The sequence below is a fragment of the Jaculus jaculus genome, chromosome 9 (genome assembly GCF_020740685.1).
Source record: "Jaculus jaculus isolate mJacJac1 chromosome 9, mJacJac1.mat.Y.cur, whole genome shotgun sequence".
NCBI lineage: Eukaryota > Metazoa > Chordata > Mammalia > Rodentia > Dipodidae > Jaculus > Jaculus jaculus.
In genome coordinates this window covers 23,511,455-23,530,972 of record NC_059110.1, presented here as the reverse complement: position 1 = coordinate 23,530,972, position 19,518 = coordinate 23,511,455, and the positions used below count along the sequence as shown (strand labels likewise).

The following is a 19,518-nucleotide window of genomic DNA, read 5'->3' as shown; positions in this document are numbered from 1 at the left end:
ATTCACTGCTGCTAGGGAGGCTGTCAGGTTAAAAGTTAACTTTGCCTAGTATCAGTCTAGTGTTTGTTTTAACCAGTATATTGTCTTTATCCTCTTAGCTGTCTTTCTGTTTTCATGGATTTGTCCATGTCGTTAATAGTTTGTCTGTTGTCATTGTCATATATTTAGTCTTAAAATTCCATTAGTCTTAAATTCCATTCCCATTCCTGTCTCTGGGTTGCATAAGGGTTGCAAAATGTGTAGGAAAGACACACTGATGTATCTCCATTGCAGACTTTCTCTGGAAGGTAACACCATTCTAGAGGACTGTCCATGTGTTTTGATGGACAGCTTTTCATGACTGACAAGCTGCAGTGGTTATAGAAATTGGCAGGCTCTCAGAGATGTACCCTACAAACTCAAATTTTAATCTCGGAAATATGACATCAGAGGTCTACATGGCTTTTTTTTTTTTTTCTTCCCTACCATGGTCTAATATTGCTATAAAAATACTGTCTTACAGAACGTGAAACACAGAAAGTATGCACGGTGGAAGGCAACATATATCCATAATTGCTTAAAGAATGGGGAGACTCCACAGGCAGGCCCCGTTGGAATAGATGAAGATAATGGTATGTATAATGAAAATAATTGGTCCTAAGTAAAAACTACTCAGTAGAGTCATAATTTTTCAGTAGAATCCAGTTTTGAGAAGGTATACAGCAAGTTATTTCACTCTCTTCATGAAAATAAATTAGGGATAGTAAAAGATGAAGGCCAAATTTGTACAGTCTCTGACCATGTCAGCAGAGGGACATATCCTTTTTTCACATAATTAATAAAACATATATAGTACTTTGTACCTAGGTGCTTTGTTTTAAAGATACATTATACGGGAAAGTTTTGCCATTTCTACATAGCAGGTTTTATAAAATTTAATCATGGAAAATATGAGAACTTACTATTTTACTCTATGTTTTAATTAATGTGTGATAGAAAATAAAAGGGATTTATTTCCTTCAGTTTGTAAAAGAGAAGAACTACTATTCACTAAAGTGATAATGTTCTAGATGGTCCTCGCAGTTCGAGGTTTTGGTATCTGCCATGATGATCATTACTGTAGGGCTCAGTAACCTTCCCTGAAGGTCAGGTTTCAAATAGCCTTATTTTGAGGACACTGCATCACTTAAGACCCTCTGTCCAACCTTGATGTCCTAGATGCACAAGCTATTGACATGTAAAAGTGCACTGTGTAGACAAGTGAGCAGGGTGTATTCCTGCAAACCTAATTTACCACACAGGCCACTGGCCAGAGATGAAAAACAAGCATTCTAACTCATTTTCTTATGATAGTAAGTAAAGATTGTCCAGTGTTGAATTGACTTTATATTGTGAATCTTCACTTGACCTTGATATTTTGTTTTTATTTTACTCATTATCACTGTGTCAGTAAGGACTTGTACTTTGACATTCCTAAGTAAAATTACTCTTAAAATTACTCTATAGGATTTCATTTTTGTTTTCAAAATATTATACTTCTTAAATTTGAAATGTTCTAGTCTTTTTTCTGTGCTTTAGAACAGTTGAAATTCCCTTGAAATTGTCTCCTCTTTTAATGTTTTCTAGAAAGCTTTTGTGTAATTGGACATGGTGACTTAGACCTGTAATCCCAATACTCTGAGAGGTTGAGGCAAGAGGAGTATTGCAAGTTCAAGGCCAGCCTGTGCTATCTAGGAAGACACTGGGTAGATGGCTTATTCAGTAGAGTCCTTTTTACACACACACACACAAAAAAAAAGAAGACCTGGGTTTAGTTCCCCAGCACCCACATAAAAGCAAGGCACAGTGGTACATGCCATTAATTCCAGCTTTGAGGAGGCAGACTGAAAGATATCTCTGAGACTTGCTGGCTAATTAATGTAGCCAAATCAGTAAGCTCCAGGTTCACTGAGAGTCTTGTCTCAAAAAATAAAGTGAAATAAAACATTTGAAATGAGTTACCTCTGAATAGTGGCAGGTAGCTGGTTTTTCTTTTTAATTTTTATTATTTAGCAATTTTTCTATGTGAACAAATTTTGTGCTGGTCATAGTCCCATTAGGTTTTACCCCTTCTCTCCCTCCCCCATTACACTGAGGTTCCTCCTAAACGAAGTTATTGTTATTCACTGTGGGGTCATGAATATATCAGTCCTTTTTTTAAAAAAAATTTAATTTATTAGTTTTCTTTTCAGTAAATACAGGCAGTTTGGTACCATTGTTTAGGCTCATCTGTGATCTACCCCCTCCCATTGGACCCTCCTTGTTGATGTAAATGGGTCGTGCATTGTGGAGTTAGCCCCCAGTTATGGGTATGATAAATGTCTCTGCAAATCATGACCCAATATGTGACTCTGACATTCTTTCCGCCCCCTCTTCCGCAAAATTTCCCTGAGCCATGTTGGGTTCATTTTTGGTGTGCTTCAGTGCTGAGGTGTTGGGGGCCTCTGAGGCTCTGGCTCTCTGATTTGGTAGGAGTTGATTTTTCTCTGCGTTGGTCTCCTTCCCCTTTGTGCTGGTATCCGGTTCACAGGAAAACATCACCCTTGCTTGTTTCGCCAGTTGTCCTTAGTTTCAGTTGGGCCCCTTTTGAGGTATGTTGGGGCAGCTGTCTTCTTAGGATCTGCATCTATCTGGAAAAGAGAAGCAGATTCTCCAAAGGGGAGTAAGTTAGCACCCAGAAAATTGAGATAACACTTACTTTTTTGATAGACAGTTTAATAGGTGTTGGCCCTCTTATACCCCGTGATTGATGGTAGCTTGATATTGTAGAGTGGACTTGTGTTTGGGTATGGTTCTGACTTGTTTCCCAGCTCCAGCTATGGGTCTAGTACCATGGAGTGGATCAGTTAGCCAAATCAAGAGCAGTTGGTTCCTCACCATGGCTGTGTGCCACTATTGCACTTGTGTGGGCATCACATCAGGTTATTTGTTGCTAATTAGGTAAAACAATGAGTTGCTTGGACAGATCTTGGTCATTTCCCCCAGTCGCCTATGTAGCACCTTCTGGCATTAGACACGCTGACTGTCTGGGGACTGACTCTCTCCTGGCTTCCAGCCATGTCATTCCATGTTAGCTGCGTATAGAATCTTCAGCAATAGGGTCTTACCACTGGCCTTTGGTGGGTCATCAAGTACTCTGACAGAAGTCTGTCATTGTTTTGGGAAACCTTGTAGGTTTCTCTGATCAAAAGCTCATTGTGGATGGTACGCCCAGGCTGGAAGTGGGGGTTACAGGTCAGTGTCCACTAAGAAATTGAGGAAGAACATAACTAATATACAAGAGTTAGAGAGGAGAGAGATAGAGGGGAGAGTGGGAGAGGGAGGGAGGGAAGATGTAGGAGATTTAGGTTAGTCTTGATCCTACCCTCTCCAGTGTCTTGTGGTTGAGGTGTTTTCCTGTAAGGGTCTAGTGAAGGTTCAGCCATTTGATCTGTCTTTTAGGAAGTAGAATTTTATGGTACCATTGTCGTTTGGGTCCGGATTACTGTTTTCCACCCTTCGATGCCCTCCCCGCCCTCCCATCCATCCTATTGTCTAGTCCATGAGGTGCTTGCTGGGTATGTAAGGTATCTTGGGTAGATTCAGGTTAGGTGTTGTAGATGAGTGAGACTATGTGTCAATTTTTTTTCTGTGATTGGGTAAGTTCGCTGAGAATGATCTGTTCCAGGTTCAACCATTTTTCCTCAAATTTCTTTAGGTCGTTTTTTCTTACTGCTGTATAGAATTCCATTGTGTAGATATACCACATCTTTGTTATCCATTCTTCTAATGATGGACATCTGGGTTGATTCCAGCTTTTAGCTATTACGAATTGAGCTGCTACAAACATGGTTGAGCAAATCTCTCTGGCCTTTGGTTTGAAGGTTTTAGGGTAGATGCCCAGTAAGGGTATAACTGGGTCTGTTGGTATTTCTATAGTCAGCTTTTTCAGGAGTCTCCATATTGCTTTCCAAAGTGGTTGTACCATCCTGCATTCCCACCAACAGTGAATGAGTGTCCCTGCTTCTTCACATCCTCGCCAGCATTTATTTTCATTTGACTTTTTGATGTTGGCTATCCTTATTGGGGTAAGGTGGAATCTCATAGTTGTTTTAATTTGCATTTCTCTGATGATTAGGGATGATGAACATTTTCTTAAGTGTGTGTTTGCCATTTGTATCTCTTCCTCTGTGAATTGCCTGTTCAACTCTGTGCCCCATTTTGTGAGTGGGGTATTTGTCTTCTTATTGTTTAGACTTTTGAGTTCTTTGTAAATTCTAGAGATAAGGCCTCTATCAGTTGGATAACCTGCAAATATTTTCTCCCATTCTGTGGGTATTCTATTGGCTTTGCTTATTATATGCTTGTCTGTAAAGAAACTCTTCAGCTTCATATGATCCCAATGGTTGAGTGACTGTTTAAGAACTTGAGCCACTGGGGTTTTGTTCAGGAAGTCTTTTTCCATTCCTATATCATGGAAAGTACTTCCTAAATTTTCTTCCAGTAGTTTTTGAGTTTCTGGTCTTATGTTGAGGTCTTTGATCCATTTGGATTTGAGTGTAGTACATGGTGAAATGTGTGGATCAAGTTTTAGTTTCCTGCATGTGGTTATCCAGTTTGTCCAGCACCATTTGTTGAAGATGCTATCTTTTTTCCAGTCTATGTTGTTTGGGCCTTTGTCGAATATCAAGTAGCTATAGTTACTTGACCCAAAATCCGGGTCCTCAAGTCTATTCCATTGGTCTATACTCGGGTTTTTATGCCAGTACCGTGCTGTTTTTATTACTATGGCTTTGTAATATAGCTTTATATCAGGTATGGTGATGCCACCAAAGGTATTTCTTTTCTGGGGATATGTTTGGATATGTGAGGCCTTCTGCCTTTTTATTAATGGCCTTAATTCACCCATCAAGAGACACAAGCTAACAGGGTGGATCAAAAAATTAGACCCCTCAATCTGCTGCCTTCAAGAAACCCACCTTACCACTAAAGACAGAAACCTTCTCAGGGTGAAAGGGTGGAAAACAATATTCCAAGCAAATGGGAGTAAGAAACAAGCAGGTGTAGCTATATTAATATTAGATAAAATTGACTTCAAACCAAAAACAATCAAAAAAGACAAAGAAGGCTACTTCCTACTTATAAAGGGAACACTCCATCAAGAGGATATTAAAATCATAAATCTGTATGCACCAAACACAGGGGCACCACAGTTCATAAAACAAAACCTACTTGACAATAAAACAGAAATAACCACCAACACCATCATAGCTTGGGACTTTAACACACCATTATCAGTAATAGACAGATCATCCAAACAGAAGCTCAACAGGGAAGTAAGAGAGCTCAACAAAACCATATAGCACTTAGACCTAACAGACATCTACAGAACTTTCCATCCCAAATCCACAGACTACACATTCTTCTCAGCAGCCCATGGAACATTCTCTAAAATAGACCATATACTGTGTCACAAAGACAGCCTCCACATATTTAGGAAAATCGACATAATTCCCTGCATGATATCAGATCATAATGCTGTATTCCTAGAAATCAACAACAAAAAAACCAACAAGAACCCCAACGGCAACTGGAAACTGAATAGCACGCTCTTAAACAATAAATGGATAGTGGATGAAATTGCAAAATTCCTGGAATTGAATGACAATGGGAACACATGATACCAAAACTTATGGAACACAATGAAGGCAGTCCTCAGGGGAAAATTCATAGCACTCAATGCCTTCATAAAAAAGACAGAAAGATCCCAAATCAATAGCCTAACCATCCACCTAAAGGCATTGGAAAAACAAGAAAAATCCAACCCAAAGAGCTCCAGAAAGAAAGAAATAATTAAAATCAGAGCAGAAATTAATGAATTGGAAACCACGGAAACAATTAAGGCAATTGACAAAACAAAGAGCTGGTTCTTTGAAAAAATAAACAAGATTGACAAACCTCTGGCCAATTTGATCAAGCAAAAAAAGGAGAGGCTTCAAATTAACAAAATTCAAAATGAAAAAGGAGGTATCACAACAGACATGAGTGAACTCGGCAGAATCATCAGGACTTATTTCAAAAACCTCTACTCCACAAAACTGAAAAATGTGGAGGAGATGGATAAATTCCTGGATGCATATCATCTACCAAAGCTAAACTCAGAGCAGATCAATCACCTCAATGAACCCATCACGCTCATGGAGATTGTAAAAGTAATAAAAAACCTCCCAAGAAAGAAAGAGTCCAGGACCAGATGGATTCCCAGCCAAATTTTATCAAACCTTCATGGAAGAACTCAAACCAATCTTCTTAAAACTGTGCCACACAATTGAAGAACAGGGACAGCTACCCAACTCCTTCTATGAAGCTAGTATCACCCTAATCCCAAAACCAGGTAGAGATGCCACAAGAAATGAAAACTACCGGCCTATTTCCCTAATGAACATAGATGCAAAGATCCTCAACAAAATACTCGCAAACTGAATCCAGCCACACATCAAAAGCATTATCCACCTTGACCAAGTGGGATTTATCCCAGGAACACAAGGGTGGTTCAACATACGAAAATCTGTCAATGTAATACACCACATAAACAAGCTTAAACATAAAAACCACATGATCATTTCGATAGATGCAGAAAAGGCCTTTGACAAGATACAACATCACTTCATGATCAAAATATTGGAGAGAATCGGCATGGCCGGTTCACATCTTAACATAATAAAGGCAATATACAAAGCTCCAAAGGCCCAAATAATACTTAATGGAGAGAGACTGGAGGAATTCCCATTGAGATCAGGAACAAGACAGGGATGTCCTCTCTCACTTCTGCTTTTCAATGCAGTTCTGGAAGTCCTAGCCCAAGCAGTAAGGCAGGAGAAGGAAATAAAAGGGATACAATTTGGAAAGGAAGAAGTTAAGTTAGCTCTATTCGCTGATGACATGATTGTATATGTAAGAGACCCGAGAGACTCCATCCCAAAACTCCTGAAGGTGATTAACTCCTATAGCAAAGTAGCAGGATACAAAATCAATGCACAAAAATCGGTAGCATTTCTGTATGCAAATGACAAAGACACAGAAAAAGAAATAAAGGACATAGTCCCATTTTCAATAGCAACAACAACAAAAAAAAATACCTTGGAATAATGTTAACCAAGGAAGTAAAAGATCTATACAATGAAAATATAAAAACTCTCAAAAAAGAAATTGAGGAGGACTTGAGAAGTTTGAAAGACCTCCCATGCTCCTGGATAGGCAGAATTAACATTGTGAAGATGACAATCCTACCAAAGGCAATATATAGATTTAACGCAAAAAATGATCTCAAATTTCATATCAGTCCTTGAAAGGACTATTAAGAGTATTTAGGGCCTGGGGCGGCCGCGGGTTTCAGCTGTGGCACGCAGCCAGGGAGTCACACCAATCCATGGGCAGCTGCACAGGCCACAATGATGGATTATGGCGAGGAGCAGCGCAATATGCTCGAGGCTCTGGAGGCCATCTACCCTGACTCTATTATCAGAAAATCCACCGAGCTTCACCATTACAGTGACATCTGAAGCTGGAGAAAATGAAGAAATTTCCAGACTACCCTTAAGTTTACCTACAGTGAGACATACTCAGATGAAGCTCCCCTTTATGAAATATTCTCCCAGGAAAATCTAGAAGATAATGATGTCTCAGACATTTTGAAACTGTTGGCATTGCAGTCTGAGGAGAATCTTGGCATGGTGATGATCTTCACCCTAGTGACAGCTATGCAAGAAAAATGAAATGAAATTGTAGACCAGATAAAAACTAGAAGAGAAGAAGAAAAGAAGCAGAAGGAGCAGAAATTATTCCATGGTACTCCTGTTACAATTGAAAATTTCCTAAGTTGGAAGGCCAAGTTTGATGCAGAACTCCTAGAAATTAAAAAGAAACGAATGAAAGAAGAGGAACAAGCAGGCAAAAATAAATTAAGTGGAAAACAGCTGTTTGAAACAGATCATAATCTTGACACATCTGACATCCAGTTCTTGGAGGATGCTGGAAACAATGTGGAAGTGGACGAGTCCTTGTTCCAGGAGATGGATGACTAGGAGCTGAGGACGATGAGGATGACCCAGACTACCATCCTGCTGACCCAGGGAGCGACTCTGACTGAGTGGCCCTTTTCCAGGGAGGCTTCACCACCGTAGCATCTGTGGTGGTGCTGAAACGGTTTTGATTTTCCTTTCTTTTTTGTCTAAGAAAAAAATGTTTTTCAGGAGAATATTCTTCTGATAGTTTTCATTGTTGAACTTAATAAACTGACTTTAACGTTTCAAACATAAAAACATAAATAAATAAAAGTAAAGAGTATTTAGGGGTCGAGAGTGATGGCTCAACAGTTAGAAGGTGTTTGCTAGTAAAGCCTGAAGGCCCAGGAAGCCAGATGCACAAAGTGAGTTCCTTTGCGATGTCAGGAGTCCCAGCTGCTCCGGTTTTTATTGTTTTCCCTTTTTCTGCTTTCTGCCACTCATTGAAAACAAAATACTATGGTACCATATGAGTATGGTACATATCTTTTTTTAGTTCTTATTCTCAAAATACATACTTTCACACAGCATTTCAAGCCAATTTGTTACTATTAGATCCAGAAAAATATTTCATGATCTGTCCTTGCCTAATATTTAATGTGATTTTCATAGAAAATGCTTTTTGTTGTGTTTTTTTAATAATAAATGCTTTGCAGTCATATAATTCCTTAAAACATGCAAATCATTTTGACATATTATACACTTAAAAAATCTTTGGATAGTTTTTAGTACTCCTGTTTTACAAAGGAATTTGAGGTTTCTTGTGAGTATTCCTGCTAATTGTTCTAGGGCTCCAGAGAAGGATGTTCAGTGCTCTACCTCTGTATCCTGTACAGTAGTACTAGGACAGAAATTTTATTATTATTAATTATCATTATTATTATTATTATTATTAGTGTGTGTATGTGTATGAATCAGAGTGTATGGTGGTTTGATTCAGGTATCCCCCATAAACTTAGGTGTTCTGATGAATGATAGGTTCCCAGCTGATGGAGAATGGGGAATTAACTCCTCCTGGAGGCATTGTATTGTTGGGAGTAGGCTTGTGGGTATTATAGCCAGTTTCCCCTTGCCAGTGTTTGGCACACACTCCTGTTCCTCCTGTCTACCTTATGTGGGTTTGAGGGTGATGTCCACCCTGTTAATGCCATCATTTTCCCCTGCCATCATGAAGCTTCCCCTAACGTCTGTAAGCCAAAATAAGCCTCTGTTTTCTCACTAGCTGCTCTTGGTTGGGTGATTTCTACAAGCAATGTGAACCTGACTGCAACAGAGCTCTATAGTGCTAGGACCAGAATATTAATTTACACCTTTCTAACATCATTAATTGTGTTTGGATTATTCCAAATGATACTAGAATTGGATTTTTAATGTGTATTTCCACAACAACATTTCATTTAACAATTTTGAGTTTTTTAACATACATTTTCTACTTTAATACTAACCATAATCAGGGATTTTTTTTAATTAATTTATTTATTTACTTGAGAGCGACAGACACAGAGAGAAAGACAGATAGAGGAAGAGAGAGAATAGGCGTGCCAGGGCTTCCAGCTTCTGCAAACGAACTCCAGACGCATGCGCCCCCTTGTGCATCTGGCTAACGTGGGACCTGGGGAACCGAGCCTCGAACCGGGGTCCTTAGGCTTCACAGGCAAGCGCTTAACCGCTAAGCCATCTCTCCAGCCCAGGGATTTTTTTTAATGACTATTCAAGCATTGACTCTCGCAGTTGTCCACAACAGCAACAAAAAATCTTTCAGATTTCTGATCTGTCAATGTTTGACTTTATCAGACATAGTCATATTTTACCTACTACTCCTGGTTTATCTTCTCTTAATGTATTGGGCCTATAAAAAAATGTATAGACTGGATTGCTTAAGTAACAGACATTTAACTTATCAGTTGATTAGACAAAATCTAATAGTAAGGCCTGATGGACTTTGATTTCTAGTGAGACCTCTCTTCTGGATTGCAGATAGCTGTCTTGTTGCTATGTTACTTCGGTTTCACTGTCTGCTTTTAAGGTGACAACTTCAGAATTTTACTTTTATCTCAGGCCTTTGTACCTGTTGTAGCAAACTAATTGCCAGTTGGACCACCAGTTCATTTTCAAGACTGCTCGGGCAAAATCTCTTACTAAGCTGTCACCACTCTTCATGAGAACATAAGCTTCCGTATGACAGTCACTGTGACTTGCTCTTCCCTATCTGGCTAAAGCTCACAAAATGACATTAAGAGCAGGAAAGAAAGGTTATGAAACAAATGAAAAGGACAAAATATGCATGAAATATTTTTAAACCCATGTGTGCAGTATGTCCTGGAAGATGGAGGTCATTACACATTCAGGGTCACATTGTGTTCTTCAAAGTGCCCTTGTGTCTTAAAGGAAGGTTAAATTAACATTTATCCTGCTGACTGGATGAAAGCCTCAGTGGCAAAGACAGCTAGCTCTGTTAAGACTTACTGTCCAGTGTCAAGTTTAAATACCTCTTCTTACATGTAAAAGAACAGCACAAGTAGCAGAATGTAAGACCTGACTTTAAATCATGATCATGATAACTACTTAATAGAGCTGAGGCAAGTTACTTTTATGCCTCTCAGTCTTCATTTGCCCTGTAGTGAATAAACATGTCCACCTCCCCCTCGACCCCGCCAAGTTAGGAGTTTGTCTGGCATTGCCTCATAATGAGACAGTGTTGTATATTTAGTCGTAAGCATACTTCATGGTTTAAGGAAGAACATTTCAATCTCCTTCATTTATGTATTTATTCATGTAATTATTTTAGTAACCAGGGCTCAAGAATTCGTATTCAGTGATTGTTGTATTGTCTTGATGGTGAAATGACCCCAGAGGCAGAGGGGGAGTTCTTCCAAACTGGTGCCTCTGCTTAATGTGCCCCTATCATTCTCGCACTTCTTGCTCCCTCACGCATCAGGTTTCCTGTGTATCTACTGCTTGCTGTGACTTAGGACTGAAGTCAGCCAGCCTTTTCTCTAAACTCTATAAACATTTTTATTTTATATTTTTTTATTTTTTATTGACACATTCCATAATTATAGACAATAAGCAAAGGTAAGTCCCTCCTCCCTCACATTCCACTTCTTAACTCCATTCTCTGTGTTATCCCCTTCCCCTCTCAATTACTTTCTCTCTTATTTTTGATGATGCCATATTTTTCTCCTATTATGATGGTCTTGTATAGGTAGTATCAGGCTGGGTCATTTTTACAAATAAGGACTAAAAGCCCAGACTTGAACTCCTTGTGTATCATTACTTTTAGACCTTCTGAGAAGACAAAAAGAATATAGACAGACATTAGTTCTTCATTCTTTATCACTAATTCCTGGCTCCTGTTAGCTTCTTTTCATTTGTCTGTTCAAGTCTGAAAACACCAGCCATTGAATCCTGAACCCAGGTCAGCCTAGAAAGCAAACTCATCGTAGTTTCCTAGTTCTCTTTCTTGTTTTTCTCAAGTTTGCTAGTATTTCTTTATTGGCATAAAACCTTCATATAACTAGGCATGGTGGCACATGCCTGTAATCCCAGAGCACACCTTTAATCCCAGCACTAAGGAAACTGAGGTAGGAGAATCACTGTAAGTTTGAGGCCAGCCTGAGACTACGTAGGGAATTCTAGGTAAGCCTGGGTTAGAGCCAGGCCCTATCTCAAAATAACAAAACAAAACAAACAACAACAACAAAAAAAACCTTTATACAGTGAAATGTGTGTATCTTCAATATGTTAATGTATAATCAGTGAATTTGCTTCTCATGTTCTTGAAACCTAAACCTTCTCCACATTCTTTTCTCCATTGAATCCCTTTGGTACTTTATAAACTTGATTCTGTTGTAGACTTAGTCACACTGATATATTTTTCTAGCCTATCCGGGTATGTACAGATACATTTTTCTGGCCTATCTGGGTATGTACAGACGTGTAGCCCTTGAGAGTACATCTGGAGAGGATGTAAGTGCACTAGCTCTTGTCTTGGTTAAGATTACCTCACCTGTTTTCTGGTTTTTGTATTTCTAATGAATTGTATTAATTTTAATGTTTTTTTTTTATTTTTATTTGTTTGTTAGAGAGAGAGAGAATGGGCATTCCTGGGCCTATAGCCATTGCAAATGAGCTACAGACACATGTGCCACTATGTGCATCTGGTTTATAGGTATACTGGGGAATCGAACCTGGGTCCTTGTGCTTCACAGGCAAGCACCTTAACTGCTAAGCCATCTCTCCAGCCTCCTATTTTTTCATTAATGAAACAAAACAATACTTTTTCTTCTGTTGCTTTCATACATGTACACTTGTATATTTATGTCCAGATCATCTCCCCACCACCACTACCAAATAGTCCCCCTTCTGCTGTCACATTTTTTAATGCAAATCAAAACTACATTCAAATCCCATCTCCCCATAACAGGGTGATCATGAAGAAGCATGCTGAGGAGGCTGGAGCACAGAGACACACTGTTGTTGGGAATGTAAATCAATCCAGCCACTATTGAAATTAGTTCCTCAAAACCTGAAAGAAGAGCTATCATACAATATATCTGAAGGACATAAAGGCAGCACAGGACAGAGATTCTACATGCCGTGCTTGCTGTGCCACTTTTCACAAGAATTAGATGCCCATTGTTTCAGCCAGGTTCTCATTGCTGGTAGAAATCACCCAACCAAGAGCAGCTTTGGGGAAGAAAAAGGAGGCTTATTTTGGCTTACAGGCTCAAAGGTAGGCTCCAAGATGCAAGGGGGAAAACGATAGCATGAGCAGAGGGTGGACATCACCTCCTGGCCAGCATCAGGTGGAACACAGCAACAGGAGAGTGTGCCAAACACTGGCAAGGGGGAGCTGGCTTATACCCATAAGCCTGCCCCCAACAATATACAGCCTCCAAGAGGTATTAATTCCAAAATCTACCATCAGCTTGGAACCTAGCATTCAGAACGCCTAAGTTTTTGAGGGACATATGAATCAAACCACATTCCACCACTGCCCCCCATAAATTGATAATAATACAAGATGTAAAATACAGTGGATTCAGTCCAACTATGTAAGTCCCCATATTTTTTTTTTAATCCAAATGATGTTCAAACATTCCCATAGTCAGAGAACCTTTAACTGAGCCATTAAAAAAAAAAAAAATCCCCAAAAAGAAAAAAAACAAAACCATAGTGGCACAGAATACACATTCGCACTGCAAAAGATGGTATTGGGCATAGCAAGGAAATATTCAACCAATAAAAATTTAAATAGGAAAAACATCAAACTCTGTAGCTCCAAGACCAACAGCTCTAGCCAGTGACAAGTCTCCAAGTCCAATAATTATAACCAGCAACAAGTCTCGAGTTCCAATTCCACCCCTCTAGCTAAGCTACTCACAGTCCTGGAAAACGTCACCTGGAACCAGCAGCTTTACCTAGCAGCCATCTCGTGGTCCCAGCATCTCCACTGGTTCTTCACTATAACCCACAGTCTATCCTCTCAGTTCTATCAGGTCTCCATGCAGTCCTGCTTCACACTGCCCATGGCCATTTTCCAGCATTTCTTATACTCCATGATACCAAATAGGGTACAAATTTGTTAATCCAGGGGGAAAACAAAGCAGATTTTAAAGACTAGGACACTCCTTGAGCACGCAGGCTCCTTCAGAAGAGTCTACATTCTTCCTGTTGCCCCAGTGCAGATCAGCTGGCCCAATTGCAAAGGTTGTAATCTCTCATATAATTGTAGTTGAAAGGGCAGAAGTTTCAGCCCAAAGATTTCTTTCTGTGCCATATCCATCTGCACACACCAGTCCAGTTCTACACACTGCACAAGTTCTCCGGACATCAGCATAACAGGAAATCTCTCACACAAACCACTTCTAGGCATGTCTTAGTCCAAGGTTTCAAATCCTTCCACATTCCTATTTAAAATCAGCTCCAAAAAGCCAAACCCATACAGTCAAGTGTCTAGCAGCAAATGACCCCACTCCTGGTATCAACATTACTGTTGCAGTCAGGTTTGCATTGCTGGCAGAAATCACCTGACCAAGAGCAGTTTTTGGGGAAAGGTGTGGGGTGGATTATTTGTTTGCTTGTTTTTCTTACAGGCTTATGAGGAAGCTCCATGATGGCAGGGGGAAATGATGGCATGAGCAGAGGGTGGACATCACCTCTTGGCCAACATAAGGTGGACAGTAGTAATAGTGTGTTTCAAACGCTGGCAAGGGGAAACTAGCTATAATACCCATAAGTCCGCCCCCAACAATATATTGCTTCTAAGAGGTGTTAATTCCCAAATCTCCATCAGTGGGAACCTAGCATCACTTCACCTAAGTTTATGGGGACACCTGAACAGTACACCCATCAACTGATGAACAGATAAAGAATATGTAGTATGTGCACATACATAATGAAAAATGAAATCATGTTGTCTTTAGGAAAAATTAATGTAACTAGAGAATATGTTAAGCTAAATAAATCAGATGCAGAAAGACAAATATCTTATTTTCTCCCATGAAGAATCCCTGTTTTTTAAAATATGACAATTTTTTAAATCAGGTTTTCAGTCTGCTTTTGAAAAACCTCTGATAGAATTATGATCAGTATCTCATTGGAATTACAAGGCCGTTTGAGGAGGAGTTGGTAGTGCCATATTGAATCTTTTGTGCATGGACATGGCTCATCTTTCCATTTATTTAAGCTTTTCTTAATTTCTATCAATAGCATTTTGTGATTATCAGAGTAGAGGTTTTATGCTTTGCTAAGTTTATTTCCAATTATCATGTAACCTTTCTAAGTTATTTTATTAATCCTAATAATTTATAAATCTGTAGCTTTCCTGTACATAATCATGAGCCCTGTAAGAAGAGAATTACTTGTTTTGCCCTTTTTTTCCCTGTTGCCAGGGGTAAATGCTCATTTTGGGGAGGGGGATAGGTATTTTGTGGGGTTTTGCTTATTTAAATGTTTTATTTTGCTCTGTGTTAGTAAGGAGAGTGCTGAGGACATTTAGGGTAAATGGATGTTAAATTTTAAGTACATCTCATGCATTTATTGAAATTTTATGGTTTTTCTTCTTTTGTTAGTATGTGTTGAATTGTTTTATCCAATGTTGGTACAAACTTATACCCCCAAAAACCTAACCCAATTATGATGGGACTGTGTTTTATGTGGCTGGTCTTAATTCTCATACTAAGGATGCTTGTCTGTGTTTAGGACTTTGGGAGGTTTTGATAGCAGAGCCACACAGGCCCCATAAAAATGAGTGAATGTGATCTGTCTTCTTGTGAAAGTATTTGCATAACGCCGGTATTGTTTCTGACTTGAATTTCAATTTCATCCACCTGGGATATTTTTCCTCCACAGTCTTCACTCTTGTTCTATTAGATAGCTAGTGTTCTTGAACTCAAACTCTTGTGCCTCTTTCTTCCAACTTTAAGCTGTTACTTTCTCCAGGGTGGCTTGGAGTATGTTTGAATTCAGGCACAAGCAGGTTCCTACTTGGAACTTATGTACACATTTCAAGAAATAGATTCTTTCTTTTGCATAGACTGTTTAGTATCTTCCATTGAAACACGGAGTACAAGTAAACCTTACCTGTTAAGATTTCCTGTCCCAGCAGTCTCTTCACTGTGGTGTCTACCACCCTCACTCTGCAGTACTCTTAATAGTGAAGTATTTTCCTTTCCAGAATGTATCAATGGGTGGTAGAGTTCCAGTATAGGTAAAACAAGATTTAATGTATATAAAGTAGAAATATACCCACAACGTTACTTAATAAAATCCCTTTTCCAGTGTAATGTATAACCAATCAGATGAAATTGTTATTTAAAAATTCAATCGAAGGGGCTGGAGGGATGGCTTAGCAATAATGGCAGTTGCCTGCAAAGCCAAAGGACCCATGTTTGAATCTCCAGGACCATATTAGCCAGATGCACAAGGGGCGCACATGTCTGAAGTTCATCTGCAGTGGCTGGAGGCCCTGAGGCGCCCATTCTCTCTTCTTCCCTCCTTCTCTCTCCCTCTCTCTCTCCCCCACTTTCTCTGTCAAATAAGTAAGTAAAATATTTTTTTTAAAGTTCAATAGAAAGAAATGACTGTACTGTTTTCCAAAGTTCTAATTCTAGTTTGCTTTGCTTTATTTTAAATTATATGATGATTACCAGAATGGCTAATTGTCTTCATGAATGTATTTTCAAAATTCAACTTCTTAGAAGTTGGCTAATAATCTAGCATATGTTTAACTTTGTGTTTCAAATTTAATCCAAGTGTCTCCTCACCTCATTATGCATAGATAACGAAATGTGGAACTTGTTCTTTTGTTTTTGCTTATTAATCTTTGGACAGTAAGTACAGAGAACCATTTAGTAGAATGTACACAGTAAATACGAGTAAAAATCAGCTATAAGGAAACATTTCATATTGGATAGCACAATTGTTACACATTTTGCCAAAAATATTCATTTTCATTTAAAGAAAGTTTTCATTAAAATAAAAAAAAAAAACTATTAAGGGGGTTGGTGAAATGGCTTAGCAGTAAAATTCACTTGCTAGCAAATCCTGAGGCTCAAGTTCAATTCCTCAGTGCCCACATAAAGCCAGATGCAGATGCACCATGTGATGCCTGCATCTGGAGTTTGATTGCACTGGGAAGAGGACCTGGTATGCCTCTCCCCTGTCTCCCTGCACATAAATAAATAAAAATATTTGTAAAGCTATTAAGTGTAAAGAATTCATGGAGTTGTTAAGTACTAACCTAGAAGAAATGGTATTCATTGTAAGTCTCAACTATTTTTAAGAAAAGCAGAAGAATAAATGTAATATTTCAAGAAACAGAGCTACTTATCAGCTGCATCAAATGGAATTATATCTGTAGGGTCCTTTGTGTGCATGTAGAAAATAAGAATGGTCAGCATTAAAATTTCCAAACACCTACTTTAACATCGCATGTTTACGTCATCGTAGACATGGAAGAAAATGAAGATGCTGGAGCAGCCTCTCTGCCCCCTCAGCCACCTTCCTCTTCAGCATATGACCCAAGTAACTTGTCATCAGGCAGCTTTACTGGAGTCCAGATTCCCCCAGGTGCACATGCTCCAGCGAATACACCAGCAGAAGTTCCTCACAACACAGGTAAGAAGTCAGCATTTCATTGTGAGTTCTACTGTCATAGTTATGAAACATTTGCTTCTACAATTCCATTTGAACCCACAAAAAAATTTCATTGCAATGTTAATATTTATTATAGTCTTAATTTTTTGAGTAAAGACAAGTTTTTATATGCACTGATTACTTTTAACATCAGGTTTTATTAATAGCAAGAGTAGTTTCTATACATTTATAAGAAATGTGCTTTTTCTTTTACTTCCCCACCCTTCCCTTCACCTCTTCATTGTTTGACCCTAGCACAAAAGTGACCAGGGGAGGGGAGGGGAGGGGAGGGGAGGGGAGGGGAGGGGAGGGGAGGGGAGGGGAGGGGAGGGCGAACTCTGACAAAAGTACTTTCCAGTAGTGATGTCAGCCGCGAAGACGTCTTCATAAGGGTGTAGGTGCTCCTCCATGTCCTTGTGTACTTGTCAGTCTGTCACTCTTCCAAATAGAATGTCATTTGTAACCTGTAATTAAATCTTGAGTTTAATTTGCTCCCCCAAAAAAACCATTTCTAAATTTTTACTTTGATCCCTGTGACATATATGATACTGACCAGTGTAAATATTTTTGAACCTTTAATTGATTCAGCAGAAGTCACTCTTTCAGTGCTGAGGCCTCCTGTTTCTCTTTGTTACTGTCACCTGCTTTGCTCACACACTGTCAGCTATTGGCCTCAGTTTACCCAAACCACATAGGTTATTTGGCATGTTTTATGACATTTAAAAGTTGTTTGTTTTGACTGTAATGATTATAATTAATTTTCTCTTTCTATTTTAAAACTTTTAACTTTATATTTTCTGCAGTTATTGCTAATGTCTTTATTATTATTATTATGAAATTCATCATTGTGTCATTATTTGGTAAATTTAGTCCTGGCTCTTCAGTGCTTTATTGTCTGTGTGGTGACAATCCATCTACTATAAATTCGCTTAGTAAAATTTCATGGAACACTGCTAAATACTTTATGGTCTTTTAGAAACACCCAGCATTTTCAGTATAGAATATTTAAGCAAAACCAGCTACTCTGATATACTTGCCTTAGGCAAATACTATTCAAGTTGTACTTGTATGTGTGAACACCAGTCTTGTTTACCAGACAGGCATTCTTGAAGAAGAATCAATGTAATACGTTTTGTAATCAAATTGTGTGGTTTACTGTTTTCTACTATACCAAAAACTGGCATTCAGGTTCTTTCAACCTACCTTTTTCTTCTTTCTAAAATGAAATTAGTCATGTTTACTTCTTGTGATTATTTTAATTATTAAGGAGGAAAAAATTATAAAAATGGACTAGTACTGAGCCCTAACTCAAAAACCAGCATTTAGCAAATACACTTTTTTGCTTTTTCTTTCCCTTTCCTTCCTTCCTGTTTCCATCCCAAACAGACAGGGTCCTTAATGACAAGCTAATGAATATTTAAAATGAAAAGTATCAAAACTCAGTATAGTGTAGAAAGACATTATATAAAGATTACTCAAAAAAAAAATACTGCTTTAGAAATATACCATAAAGTAGAGCTCTAGTCAACTTACCTATACATATTGTTCATGTGTGGTTTTACTCTATACATATGAAAGAAAAATGACACTCTTAGTAGGAGAACTATGTTTAGTTGATCACTATGATATTGCTGTGAATTCAATAAAATATTGGTAGCTTCATATGGTGAAACCATTTTTTGGAGGACAGGACTGGCTGCTTTGTCTCCATGAAGTATATGCATGATAAAGATAGCTGGTAGGAGGTGGTTTTCTGTTAGTAGGCTTTCTGCCATGCACAGTTGATTTTGATCCAGTTAACTCAGACATAAAGTTGCTTGTCTTCTCTCTTCCCCGACATACGTTCATCAGAGAAGGAACTGAAACTAGAAACCTCAGAATTTTCACAAGATGTACTCCTATTATTTTATGTATTATTGTAATTTAATATTTAAGTAATTATCATAGCTGTTTGCATATTTATTTATTTATTTGCAAGCAGAAAGAGAGAAGAGGATGGACCACCAGGGCCTCTTGCCACTGCAAACAAACTCCAGGTGCATGCACCACTTTGGGAATTTGTGTGCATGTGGGTACTGGGGAGTTGAACCCTGGCTGCTAGGCTTTGTGGACAAGCACTGTAATCACTGAGCCATCTCTCCAGCCTGTATACTCACTGTTGTAGCTACCATATTAGCTATCCCTTATTTACAGAATGTGAAGCTTTAAGCAATTATCCTAAGAAAACAACAGAAATTTCAACCCACTACAGTGGCTTTGTTTACACTAGTTCTCTCTGTACCCCTTGTCTATATTCCTTGGAGGACAAGGAACCAGA

General features: G+C 38.7%; 1 protein-coding gene and 1 pseudogene across 1 annotated transcript in view; both read left to right on the top strand.

The window, feature by feature from the left end:
* The window catches only part of Vta1 (vesicle trafficking 1), a 78,818-nt gene that overhangs the window by 45,066 nt on the left and 14,234 nt on the right, over positions 1-19,518 (top strand). The window contains exons 5-6 of the mRNA XM_004651156.2: positions 503-611; positions 17,016-17,183. Of these exons, the coding sequence (XP_004651213.1) occupies positions 503-611; positions 17,016-17,183 (277 nt within the window). The remainder of the gene's footprint in view (positions 1-502; positions 612-17,015; positions 17,184-19,518) is intronic.
* On the top strand, positions 7,449-8,147 carry LOC105944737 (annotated as a pseudogene).